This window comes from Aspergillus ibericus (assembly GCF_003184845.1).
Source record: "Aspergillus ibericus CBS 121593 unplaced genomic scaffold BO80scaffold_19, whole genome shotgun sequence".
Lineage (NCBI taxonomy): Eukaryota > Fungi > Ascomycota > Eurotiomycetes > Eurotiales > Aspergillaceae > Aspergillus > Aspergillus ibericus.
Window position 1 is genome coordinate 153,367 of NW_020292117.1, and position 12,406 is coordinate 165,772.

At 53.1% G+C, this 12,406-nt stretch overlaps 3 protein-coding genes and 1 non-coding gene across 4 annotated transcripts; 3 read left to right on the plus strand and 1 right to left on the minus strand.

The window, feature by feature from the left end:
• Positions 1 to 1,297: 1,297 nt before the first annotated feature.
• BO80DRAFT_425018 (uncharacterized protein) lies at positions 1,298 to 3,894 on the plus strand. Its single transcript, XM_025719417.1, has 5 exons — positions 1,298 to 1,883; positions 1,949 to 2,147; positions 2,202 to 2,403; positions 2,456 to 2,728; positions 2,779 to 3,894. Exons 1-5 carry the CDS (start codon positions 1,603 to 1,605, stop codon positions 3,420 to 3,422), a joined length of 1,599 nt encoding a protein of 532 aa, XP_025575363.1. The 5' UTR covers positions 1,298 to 1,602; the 3' UTR covers positions 3,423 to 3,894.
• Positions 3,895 to 4,298: 404 nt separating this feature from the next.
• Positions 4,299 to 4,370, plus strand: BO80DRAFT_t146. The gene has a single exon. It is a non-coding gene; the product is annotated as a tRNA-Glu (tRNA).
• A 4,155-nt stretch (positions 4,371 to 8,525) lies between these two features.
• cpcA (amino acid starvation-responsive transcription factor GCN4) lies at positions 8,526 to 9,314 on the plus strand (the record flags this gene model as incomplete). The annotated part of the gene is made up of 2 exons (XM_025721460.1): positions 8,526 to 8,550; positions 8,608 to 9,314. The coding sequence occupies 2 exons, from the start codon at positions 8,526 to 8,528 to the stop codon at positions 9,312 to 9,314; spliced, it is 732 nt and encodes a 243-aa protein (XP_025575364.1).
• A 1,148-nt stretch (positions 9,315 to 10,462) lies between these two features.
• BO80DRAFT_355244 (asparagine synthetase domain-containing protein) lies at positions 10,463 to 12,299 on the minus strand (the record flags this gene model as incomplete). The annotated part of the gene is made up of 2 exons (XM_025715744.1): positions 10,463 to 11,509; positions 11,562 to 12,299. 2 exons carry the CDS (start codon positions 12,297 to 12,299, stop codon positions 10,463 to 10,465), a joined length of 1,785 nt encoding a protein of 594 aa, XP_025575365.1.
• Between the last annotated feature and the right edge of the window lie 107 nt (positions 12,300 to 12,406).

The window sequence follows — 12,406 nt, forward strand, 5'->3', positions numbered from 1 at the left end:
ATCGAGAAGCCTCGAGATCTTGTGGATCAGTTGGGCAGGAAAGGTCCTGCTCTCGCGCTGTATATGTGAAACAAGAATATTTGCGATGGATTTGATACAGCAGCCATGCCCGCGTGTCTTACTCCTCCCTACCATGGCATGAAGGTGAAGGATAGCACATAGGAGAGCGCTGAAGATGCCACTTGGCTGGATATTGGAACAGAACTGACTCAACCATGGTTGTGTAACGGCCCAGCTTCAAGCTAAACCCACCAGGATGATCTGAATAGGAGACCATGGATCAGAACCGGATGGGTGGCTGGGTCCCACAAACACGGTGACCAGGTGATACGAGCAAACATCGCTTCTTCAAAAGTGGTCTAACAACGTCGTTCAGATTTTACATATAATTCTTACTTTCTTTTTTTCATCTGTATGATATGATTCCTCATTGTTGTGGGAACCCCCGTGATGAAGTGATCATGTCAGCAGCGGGTGAAGTCCAGCTGGAGCCGTTATATCTGCACGGCGGGTAACCAGCTACTCAGGATGGAGAGCTGACCTGTCACCAGGAGAGCTTCTCCCAGGAGTGACTGTCTTGGGGAACGATTCACCATGGTTTCAACCGCCCTTTGACTTCATAGGGGCCAAGGGTGAGGAGTTATTACCTATTATTGGGCGATGGCCAGCTCGCGCGACGCAGGAGCCATCGTCCAGAAAATTTTTCGTCTAGAGGATTACCTGCCGGCGGCCTGATTTATAGTTTGGACCCAAGAACCGGTCCTCTTCCCCATCTATGGACACCTTTCGAACGGCTATCATGGTGACGGAGTTACTCCGGGATTCCCTGCCATAGCTGACCTCTTCGGAGACGACTTCCAGCAGGTATCTGCAGGATCATCACATCCGTACATTTCGCAATAAAAACAATGCAAATTCGGTGTAAAGGCGACCGTGGTGGTGGTCCATGGTGTGGTGGTGATTGTGGTCTGATGAGGATGGGTCAATCAATGTAATGGGGCAACCCCTGATTCTTAGGTAAAAGAACTAAAAGAAAATGGAAAAAAGAGAAAAAAAAGAAACAGACACACACACCACCCGCCCACCCACCCAAGCCCCGCTAAACCCAGGGCAGATTAGCGCGGGAGCAGCCATCCCAGCATCAGGCCCACCCTCTTTCAGTCTAGGCTCTAGTGCCGCCCTGCAGCTCCCTGCCTGTTTGGGACGATGCGCCAATGACCAGGCCTGGTCGCCCACACCCTTTCATTTTCGCCCTCGCCGTGGCCCTCCTTTCGCCCCTTCTCCTTCTTTTTCTCCCCTCTTTTCTTGTCGCTTCCTTCCTCTTCCTCTTCTGCTCTTTTCTTCTCTCTTCCCATATTCATTCTAATCGTGACTGACCGTCCGGGTTCGTTTCTTTCCCACCCAACTTTTCCCCTTCATTGTGATACCCGAGCTCTTCTAGCTTTGCGCTGAGAGAGCTTTTGTTTCCTTCTGTTGAGATACCCCTTAAGAGATACCCTACTCGACCTGCGCCTTTATTTCCGGAGCTTCGCCAGCTTCCCTAGCTCTCATTTAATCCATCTCTACTGATTATAATTACCCGCCTAATCATCATCCGACACCATGTCTGAAGCCCCCAAGCCCGTCGAGGAGACTCCCGCGGCCGCCCCCGCCGTGGCTCCTGTTACTGAAGCGCCCGCTGCCACCGAGACCCCGGCCACCGAGACGGCTGCCGTTGAGGCCCCCCAGGAGACTCCCGCTGAGACCACTGAGGCTGCTCCCGCCGCCGCTGAGGAGTCCAAGGCCGATGCCCCCGCCGAGGAGCCTAAGGAGGAGGCTAAGCAGGAGGAGGTGACCCCCGCATCGGAGGGCGTTCTGGGTTACAAGGCCCCCGGTCTCGTCAAGTAAGGCGCCACTTGTCGCGACAGCAAATACGACATGCAGTGACTAATCATGTGTGACACAACAGGGGACTTCGTTTTGCCAAGCGCTTCTTCTACTTCAGCGATGATGCCGTCGAGGCTAAGCAGCTCTCTGCCTTCCACCAGAATGAGAAGGCTGCCGTCGCCAACCCCATTGCCGCCTGGGCTAGCCAGACCGGCAAGGGCCTTCTGTTCTTCACCAAGCGCGCCGAAGACAAGGCCACTCCCACCGGTATCTTCAACCTGGTCAGTACCTGAAGCCACGGATTGCGATGCGCCAGTTACTGACACGATGGACAGGCTGAGGTTTCCGACATTGCTAAGGAGGGCTCCGTTGAGCTGCACTTCAAGGTTAACGGCCAGAAGCACACCTTCCAGGCCGCTAACGCTACCGAGCGTGACAGCTGGATCGCCGCCCTCGAGGCCAAGTCTGCTGAGGCTAAGGCTGAGAAGGAGGCCGTCACCTCCAGCGAGGGTTACAAGGCTGAGCTTGAGAAGCTGAGTAAGTCGCATTTATGTATAAACAAGCAGAATCCAAGGCTAACCATCAGCAGGCCCCGCTGCCGCTGAGCCCGCTAAGAAGGCTGAGCCCAAGGAGGAGGCTGCCCCCGCCGAGGACAAGAAGGAGGAGAAGGCTACTTCCAAGAGCCGCTCTCAGTCTCGCAAGAGGGCCAGCATCTTCGGAACCCTGCTCGGCAAGAAGGAGGAGGCTAAGGAGGAGGCTGCTCCCGCTGAGGACAAGGAAGACAAGGCCGAGGAGGCCAAGCCCGCTGAGGCTGCCGCTGAGGCCCCCGCCGAGGCTTCTGCCGCTGCCGAGAGCGCTGAGCGTACGTCACTCTGAATCACTGGGATGTATTCGATGCTAATATCATCATAGCCGCCGCCGCCGTCCCTGCTGAGGCTAGCGACAAGAAGGAAGAAAAGGAGGAGAAGAAGGAAGACAAGGAAGAGAAGAAGGCTGAGCACAAGTCCAAGCGCGCATCTCTCTTCGGCAACTTTTTCCAGAAGGTTACCAGCCCCTCTCACGAGAAGTCGGAGAAGGAGGCCACTGCTCCCGCTGAGACCCCTGTTGCTAGCACTGCCCCTCAGTTGGACAACCCCGTTGAGGAGGCTGCTGTCAAGCCCATCGAGCCCGAGAGCGTGACCGCTCCCGCTGAGGCTGAGGCTGCCAAGGACGCCACTCCCGCTCAGTCCCCTGTTGCGGAGACTCCCAAGGACAAGCGCCGCACCTCTTTCTTCGGCAACTTCGGCAAGAAGAAGGGTGACTCTGACAACGAGGGTGCCGATGGCGAGCCCAAGCCCAAGGGCAACAAGCTCGGTGGTATCTTCCGCAAGCCCAGCAAGGCCGTGAAGCCGGAGGTCAAGGATACCGAGGCCGAGGCCAAGGCTGAGGCTCCCAAGGAGGCCACCGTCCCCGAGTCGCCCGCCGAGGAGGCCGCTCAGCCCGCTGAGGCTGCGGAGGAGGAGTCCAAGCCCGTCAACGTCGCCTCGACTTCCACTCCTGTCCAGGCTGCCGCATGAAGCGCTTCCCGCAGAGATGTGGAGTACGAGAAATGGTGGGACCGACGGTATTCGTATCCTAACCCTTCAACACCTCGATGATCAGTCGTTTTAAAAAATGGAAAAATTGGAAAAGAAAAAATATATCCAGGAAACAAACCCCATGATTGTTATTTTTGCGCTTAATTGATGTCTCCACTGCCACCGTTTTGGTTTTCTTGTGCCAAGCAAGATCGACCAGATTGAGTGTCAATGATACCCTCTGCTGCTTTGGCGGTCATTTCCGAGCCCTGATGTCTATGGCGCGTCTGGTGCTGCGTTCCATTCGTTATGATATGCGTTCCGCAAGGATACCCAACTGGCCTTGTGTGTTCATGTTGTGCGCCGTCCAAACTAGATTGATACCACTTGTCGCTGTTTATTGTTCGTTTGTTTCTGTGATATTCTCATGTTGCCGTTCGATGCATTTTGTCTTGATACCCCTATTGGGAGGAAGGGTGCTTTTTGCCAGTTGGATGGGCGCGGGGCCGATGTCTGATCGTTGGAACCTCCCTCCATACAAATTGCCCCGAACCGTCAACTACCGTGGCTACATGGTGTGACAGCGTGCTGATAGCGCCGTGTATACATGGCACAGCATCATGAGGTAATAATTAATAGAATCCACGCATTGTTAGTACCTTTTTTGGCCTGTTTCAGGTGACTTGGTCGTAGCGCATCCCACTGGTTCGTGATCGTACTCGCACTATAGTATGTCTGACCTGGAGGTCCACTTGGTCTACCGGGTGGAGATTCTTCAGTGTAAGCTTTAAGGTACGGATGCAGGGACCTTGCATTGAGTTGTTGTGGCGTGAAGTCGCTTATAAGCGCATAACGGGAGGCTATCTTCAACAACCATCCGATATGGTGTAGTGGCTAACATCGCCGTCTCTCACACGGCAGCCGGGGGTTCGATTCCCCCTATCGGAGCTCAATTCTCTTTTTGCTTTTTAGCAGTGTGCCTTGCACTGTAACCCCTCAGTTGCATTGCCTACGGTTATTTTTTGGCCCCCAATACTAGCCGCGAGTAGAAGGATATCCAACGTGGCAATTTGCCTGTAAGTTGAGCACCATAGTCATTCCCGATTGCTCCATAGATTCATGTTTGTTGGCAATTAGATTACGTGGACAAAGGAATGGAATATATATATATGTGTCTTGATTGGACTAGCGATCCGTTTTATATAATTCGTCGCAGTAAGAACCGTAAGAAGGGTAGTCAAATGCCATCCAGACAATGCCAATGACATGCACAATGAAGGGGGAACCGATTCTCGTCAAGAACAACATTGGTGGTTATGTCTGGTAGCATGGGATAGATTTTGTAAGGTGTACACTGGGCAGCCAACTATCTCTGATTACTTGACATATTTACGTATCTAGACCATACATAGCGGATTGCTTTGCATGCGGACATATGTTGCATGTGGGCAGACGACACACCTTCTCATGTGAGATGATGTCTTTTGCAATATAATGTGTGCAATGTGTGCAAGGTGTGCAAGGTGTGCAAGGGGTGCAAGGGGTGCAAGGTGTCTCTGACGAGATCCAGATTTAGGATATAGGTTGGTTTGGGGTAAGGATGTTGCCTACCGGGTTTTGGTTCGTGAGAGGGAGTCGAATGCATGTATTTAGGTTCTGGGTTTGCTGGTGCCTGGTGTTCGGGTTCCCTACCTCGATGATGGGCTTGGTCAGTTTGGACGTGCGTGTATAATGTATGCCTAGTAGGACACGAAGGTTCTCTTGGCGAGACGGAATTGATTTGGTTGCCTGGTAGGCAGATAGATATATGTAGGTAGATAGGTAATTAGGAGTACTAAGTTGTGGCTTACTTGGCTGGTTGTGATGGGTTGTATATATGGGTGCCTGGTAGAGCTTGTTTATGGGTGCGGGTGTTATTGGTTGGTTGGTTGGGTGTATAGATCTCTTAGGTTAGGATAGCCACTTGGGGATTGGGAGTATTCGTTGGTGATTTGGTATGGGTGTGTGTGCAAGAGAATGACGGAGTGATGTGTGGTGGTCGGCCTGATTGGACTAAAGAATACTACTCCGTACAGAGGGTAATAATATCATTGGTTGAATGGCAGAACATAAAGACAAGTGTCATGTCTGGTATACGTAGTAGTATTGCTCGGTTGAGTTGAAAATAATCATTGGTTGCAGTGGTGTCATGTTCTGGCTGGTACCCCTCTCGAAACTCAACATATATGTAAACTCCACTGATAAGAGGCACTGCGCAGTTGCCATGCGTCCTATTCTGGCTTCCACCCGAGTGTCCAACGGATTCCGCATCCTGTGCGGAACCCCGAAAGGGACTGCACCAATTTGGTACTATTGCTATATTTACTACTCCGTAGATGGTAGGCAGAAGATCCTCGTGGCCTGTGGATATCGAGTCCACACCGGGCATTTACCCAGTACCCACGCAACCCTGACGCTGTCCATCTAGCGCCAGAACATCAATTTCAGGGAGGAAGAAGTTCAAGGGGGCATGTAAAGGGATTCCGACTATCACTGCGCCGTTACGGAGTAAATTGCCTACACGCATGGATTTCCTAGCTCAAACGGAAGGGACTAGTTGTACTGCGGCGGTGTATCCTGCAGTACGAAGGACTCAAATCCGCAGGCAGGTAGGCACGGAAAAGCTTGGTCGAGACGACGGATTTTTCTCAATACCACCTAGTGCTGATCATGCATCATCGACCCGAGGCAGAACTGAGCAGACGTCGTCATCGACGGCTGCCTGGGGTTGGGAATTTGGGAATTGTGATAGATACCTGGTCTGCATACGGAGGCGCGGCAGATGTATGCACGCTGATTGGCATCTCCACTCCAGCAGGTTGCACCGGTAAGGGACTGGACATCCTACATGCCTACTAACCACATAGGTATGGTAGCTGAAGATAGTGATTCCTTCTGGTCAACTGGGGTGGGCCTGGTATGGGCATTCTAGGCTCTGAGATGATCGGAGTTGTTGCCTATCTGCTGCGTCCACCGTACCATCCATGCCTCTCTAGACCCTAAACAGGAATCCGACCTCAGGGTGGAAAAGCCAGAGTGATGATTCTTGCAATTGACTTTAAAGTTTCACATGGGCCGGTTGGTCCCGTCCATTACTAATCCTCGTTTCCTCCTGACTTGAATCTCCGCTCGGAAGATACGAAGTACATCCCCGGAGATAATCAGCCCGACAGAGGGAGATTTCCCTGCTTTTGATGCCCCCTCAATCTAGCTTCTTGACGCCAGCAAATTTTTTATAGGGTCCCAAGCCGCTAACGCGTGGTAATTAAACCATTCATGGTCAGATGAAGGCCGGAACGTCCCGGTGTCTTGATAGAGTTTGACCCAAGTGGAATTCCACGCCCTTCGAGCGACTTTGGCGAGGGGCTGGCAGGCAGAGCGGGGAGAGAATTGGGAAAGGCTTCTCCGACCGCCCGGCTGATTAATCCCGGCTGGCTTCCGGTCGGGGTCTTTTTCTGTGCAAAGGCTGGCCAGTAGTTCATAGGAGTTAGAACCTGCTTCGGACAGCACAAAGACTGACAAGTCGCACGGGACAAAAGCCATGCGCAAAGGACTGTCCCATTCGTAGACGGTGAGACATGAGGCTCAGGCTCAGCCCCCAAAGGCAACCCCGGGCGCTGCACCAATGCAGACCCCGACGGGCTGTGAGCCTGTGAGCCTGCGATGAGGGGCCCTGGTTGGTCAATGGGTCCGGTCGGCGGCACGGGTGCGAACCGGTTTCATCATCGAGAGCGTCGCGCGGCCTTCGTGACTTCCTTTGGGCGGTGGAGTTCCGAGGCAGACTGTGTCCAGTCCAGGAATCCAAAGTCAAGACACTGGACCAGTGACCTGCGAGTGACATCCCTATCGCGGGCTGGATGGAGGGTAGCCCACGTACCTGCCTGGTACGACGGAAGAGTCTGAGACTTGCCTGCTCCAGGCACGGGAATGCCTGGGGCTCCTGCGGGCTCCACTTGCTGAGCCGGACAGCCAATCACCAGACCGACCGGCCCTATGACTCACACCTGCTGACCGCGTCAGATAGACCATGCCTGATGGGGCTAGGGCGCTGGGCGGGGGTCGAGGGGCCGGTGATTGGCTGTGGGATCCGGCGAAGCCCGCACACACACAGTTAAGAAGTGCCTGGCTTCCCGTCGCTGCCTGGCGCTTCCCTTTTCCTCCCTCCTTTTTCCTTTCTTCCTCTTCATCCTTTCCTCCTCTTCACATCCATCCCTATTGTTTATTCCACCCGTCACCATACAGCATCATATCTATACAGCGTCTCATTCTCCGTGTGCCTTCCAAAATGGCCTGCTAAACGCACCCCCCGCACCAGCTACGTCTTTCTCGTACGAGACAGACATCATAGATCCTCTTCGGACCTCGTCTTTTCCCAATCTCTCCTCCCCCCCTTCAGAGTCTCCTGTCCCAGGACCTCTGAACTTCAGCATCGCTTTGCGTAGCTCAAGTTCTTCCTCCCACAGCATTCTCCCGTTCGACTTTACGTCGTTCACCACGGATTATCCCCAGCAAACATGGCTCCCCACGCCCCCGCCCCAGCAGCCTTCGGCTCCAGTGAATCCCAACACACGCGACAACAACAACAACAGCAACCCCAGTCATTTGCCCGAGGACTTTGTGCTCTTTCCACCCCCGTGTCCCCAGCCGCAACCCAGGGACTCGTGTGCTCCAGCACATCTCAACACCGCCCCTAGATCATCGGCTTATCAGCCTACTCTAGTCCAGCCAGGACATCCTGTTAGACGACAACCCTCAGTTTTGCATCAGCAGCTCTCAGGCTCGCCTGCGCAGGTTCCTTTTTCGGCCAGATTAGCGTCACAATCTACCGGGTATCCATTGTCAACATCCTCTTGGTCAAATAACTCTCTGCGAAAGCAGTTCGCGCGTCGGTACGCAACGTCTGCTGTCTCCAATTTTAGTCCCGCAGTCAACAACCCTGCACCCTCCGACCGTCCACCCGTCCCTTTATTCAACGACAGGACGGTAAACTACTCTGCTTCCGTGAATCAGCACAATCAACATTTGAAAAATAAATACGCTTTATACTTGAAACGTCGCCGCATCATGTCTACTCCGAACATTGCCCAAGGTAAGCCGATTAATATGGAAGTGCTGGCTTGGATTACCAGTGCTAATGCAGCCTCAGATTTTCCCGAACTTTTTGATCTTCAGTCCAACCGCTTTGGGGACGATTTCAGCTCCCCAGAGTCCAATATGCTTTCGCCACAGAACTCGTTCTTTAGCCAGATGGGGGACGTCGCTCCACCAGGAACCGTGTCTCCCAGGGATCTGTTCATCGATGCCTCGGCTCCTCCATCAGCTACTTTCACTGACCTCAGCACTCCTCCATTGGATACGCCTGGTTACTTCAGTCAGAACACATCTCCCATGATCAACACTGAGATGGATCTGAATGCAGCACCCGAGGAGTGGGAGTCTCTCTTCCCGCAAGATGGATTCTCCCTGGATTTGGATTCGGCCACTCTTGAACTCGCTGCACAGCTTCAGCAGCCCAAGGCGACCGGGCCACCTCCGTCTCCTGTGATCCGTGCCAGCGCGTCTCCAGCGCCGACCATGTCCCCTGCCCCGTCCCGCCAAGGTGTTAAGCATTCTACGGTGGCAGGTGTCAATGCTCGTCAGCGAAAGCCGTTGCCGCCCATCAAGTTCGATTCTGCGGACCCCGCTGCAATGAAACGGGCTCGCAATACCGAGGCTGCTCGTAAGTCTCGCGCTCGCAAGCTCGAGCGTCAAGGCGAGATGGAGCGCCGTATTGAGGAGCTCGAGAAGTTGCTGGAAGAGTCCCAGCAGCGCGAGGAATACTGGCGAAGCGTGGCCGAGAAGGGCTCGAATTGATATAAAAGTTCTTGGGTTTTCTTTTTCTTGGGTTGGATATGCGATTCTGGTTTCTGTATTGTGCTCATTGTGCTATTCCATCTCTAGCGGGTCCTGTGGACGGGGGCGTTGAGCCTCTCGTCAATAGCTGTCGGAAGCGTCATGCTCTCCAGAGTGGTAGCTGATGCTTCCGACAGCTGAAAAGTTTCCTTTCTCTTCGCTCGGCTGCTACCGAGCCCATTCATTGTACTTACCAGTGGATCAGCTTGCCTGCATCTGCTGCTGCGATCTATTCTTCCCCAGTTCATGCTGAGGGCTTGTTTGATGGTTATTCTGCATTCTGCTCAGGCCGGTTCTGATGTCTCCCAGCTACCGGGATTGACTCGTGGCCATTAATAATCTACTTCGTGTACTTGACTGATCCGAGTGTTGTTATTACCGCGCTTGCGCACCAGACTGTGACTATGATATCATTAAATTCAATCGCCTCTGTACACATTGACTTGATGTTTCACTCTCGAAGAAGTCTCTTAGTAGCCGCAAAGTATGTAAAACAAGTAGTCGCACGCATTGATAGATGTTGTAATTTCGAGTCTAGCATCTATATACCATCGTAGACAAGGCCACTGATCAAGCCCGCGACTGTAATCAACCCATGCCTTGAATGTATATGCATCGGCACATGTATGTCTATAAGACTCAGCTCAGACTTGCCTTTCTACGTACTTCACCGACAACAACCCCTTCTCTGCTCGGACCATCCATACCCTCACGCCCAACCTACCAACAGGATGACATTCCACATCCAACACACTCATTAGGCTTTCGTCGAAATGCCAACTTGCGCGGGGGAAGTACCGGTCCTGTTCCACCATGGCCTGGAATCCCGCTCCGTTCACGGCGCAGGGAGTTCCTAGGGTAATGGAAAGGCGGTTGCAATCCCACAGGGATAAGAACAGATGTGGCGATGAGTGTGTTATGAGGAGTACAGAGTGTGTCATGTCTGTCTGAGGGTCAAGTGGAAGAGTGGTGAATGGAGGCTAGATCGAAGAGGCGGTCTCAGAAGTATCTGATCCAGAGTTGTCATCATCGCTGGTGGTGGTAGGGGATATTCTTGTGCGTCAAAAGACGAACTGGGGGTGGGGGAATTGGGTTGAAAAAATGTCTATTCAGGTGAGTGCGTCGGTCCCTTTTACTTTGCTTTTCTCCATCTTGGCCGTTCGGGATCCGAACTGGATTGCGCGCTTCTTTTCCCGAGCCACGTTCGTCATGCCGAGCCTCAGAGCAACTAGACGGAGGGCCTTCTTCTCCGACTCAAGCCCTGCCTCTGGTGAGTCTTCTGCCGGCGAAGGGGTCCCAAAACCACACTTCTCCCAGACAGGGAGCTGCACCACCCAGGATACGAACTCTTCGTCCAGGAAGGGAAACCTTGCTTCGCGGCCCCAGTGTGCAATGACGCGGTTGTCACGACCGAGGTTGCGCTTGCCAAGGCGACTGACATCGAGATTGATTTCGTCAATGAGGCCCGCGAATCCATTTCGAGAGAATGCTATCCCATGCCTTGAGTATCCTGCAAACAACTCATCGGCACCAAGGCCAGACAGGAGTACACGGGCAGAGGTCGTATATTGTGCGGGCTGGGCGCCCTGTCGACTGTCATACGCCAGACCTTGTCCACGAGAAGCGAAATATAGTGCGCAGGCAATGGATAAATCCATCTCCGTATTGTGGGGTCGCATCAACCGTTTGACAGTATCGCGATGCGCAACAGTTTCCACGTATGGAATATCTATTGCAACGAACCGCCAGTTGCGACCGGGACATACTCGTTGCAATTCGGCAAACGCTGCCCGGCCGGTGACACGATCGGGGCAGTTCTCATACACGGAAACAGCTGTCTCTCCTTTACTTGCCGCGGCGGCCGCAACACGCGGGTTTTCGAACGCAACGTTGAGTAAGTCGATGACCTCACTCTCTGGGAGGATCTCATGGGAGAGCCTAGCAAGTAAGGTGCAATCAAGACCTCCTGAAAACAGTACAGCAACTTTCACATTGCTCCCCGAAGATGTAGTGGGTGGCTCGCGCACGTTCTGGATACGTAGTGCCAATGATTGACGCAGCTTCTGTTCGAGGTCTTTGACGGCAACGGTTTCGATATTCAGCGAAGGAGGTGCACCTTCTGGTGTAGACCTATTCATGGGGAGGATCGGGGTTTTCTAGGCTGCTTGTGAGCTTGAGTTAAAAAAAAGTTGAGGGCGGCTTGCGTACAAGGAGAAGAGAAGAATCCGATCGTTTCTGATCCCAGAATAGTGTTTGTATGCAATTCGGAGTAAACGAGGGAGTGCCGGCACTGGTCGAAGCCGAGTCGTCCTGGAAAATAGCATTTTCTAAGTCAACCATATATACTCCATCGGTCTCGACCTCACTGAAGTGGGTAGAAGACGTGCCATCGCAGAGACTGCATATCTTGAGAGTCCCGGCCTCATCGACACCTTGGAGTAGAGAGCGTCTTCCAAGAGAGTCCCTGGTGAAGAAAAGCTTCGAATTGACCGCATCATAGAACACAAAGGCAAAGGGGCCGGATATGCTACTGATAACGTCCAGGACACCCTGGACAGCATTCGTACAAGTGTCCGCTGACAAACTTGTATTCGAATTGGGGTTTACAGCCTGCAGTAACAGCTTGAAGATCAGCTCCGCATCGTTGCCCTGGATCGGTTCACCTGCTATCTTCCAGGCGTCTCCATTGAAGCATAACACGGACTGGGTTGCAGGATCCACTAGCGGCTGAGGAACAAGGACATCACCCCTCATCGACAGGACTGTGGAAACAAAGGTTAGGTGAATAGCAATGGGCTCCTCATTGCTAGACCGTGCATTGGTCACCTTTCGTTCAACATTATGAACATGGTAGTTGTCCGGGCCTCGTTGCCGCAATAAGCGAGAAGTTTCCTCGTTCGGAAGCACAGCTCGTGAAGCGCTTAGAGAGAAGAAAATCCCACACATGGTAGCAGATGCTAGCGGGGCGTCGTGGAGGTAGAAGAGGGGGAGAGGAAAGAGAAACAAGAAGAGCCGGAGGTCGGGGGAATGATGATCCCCCGCCGCTGATTGCG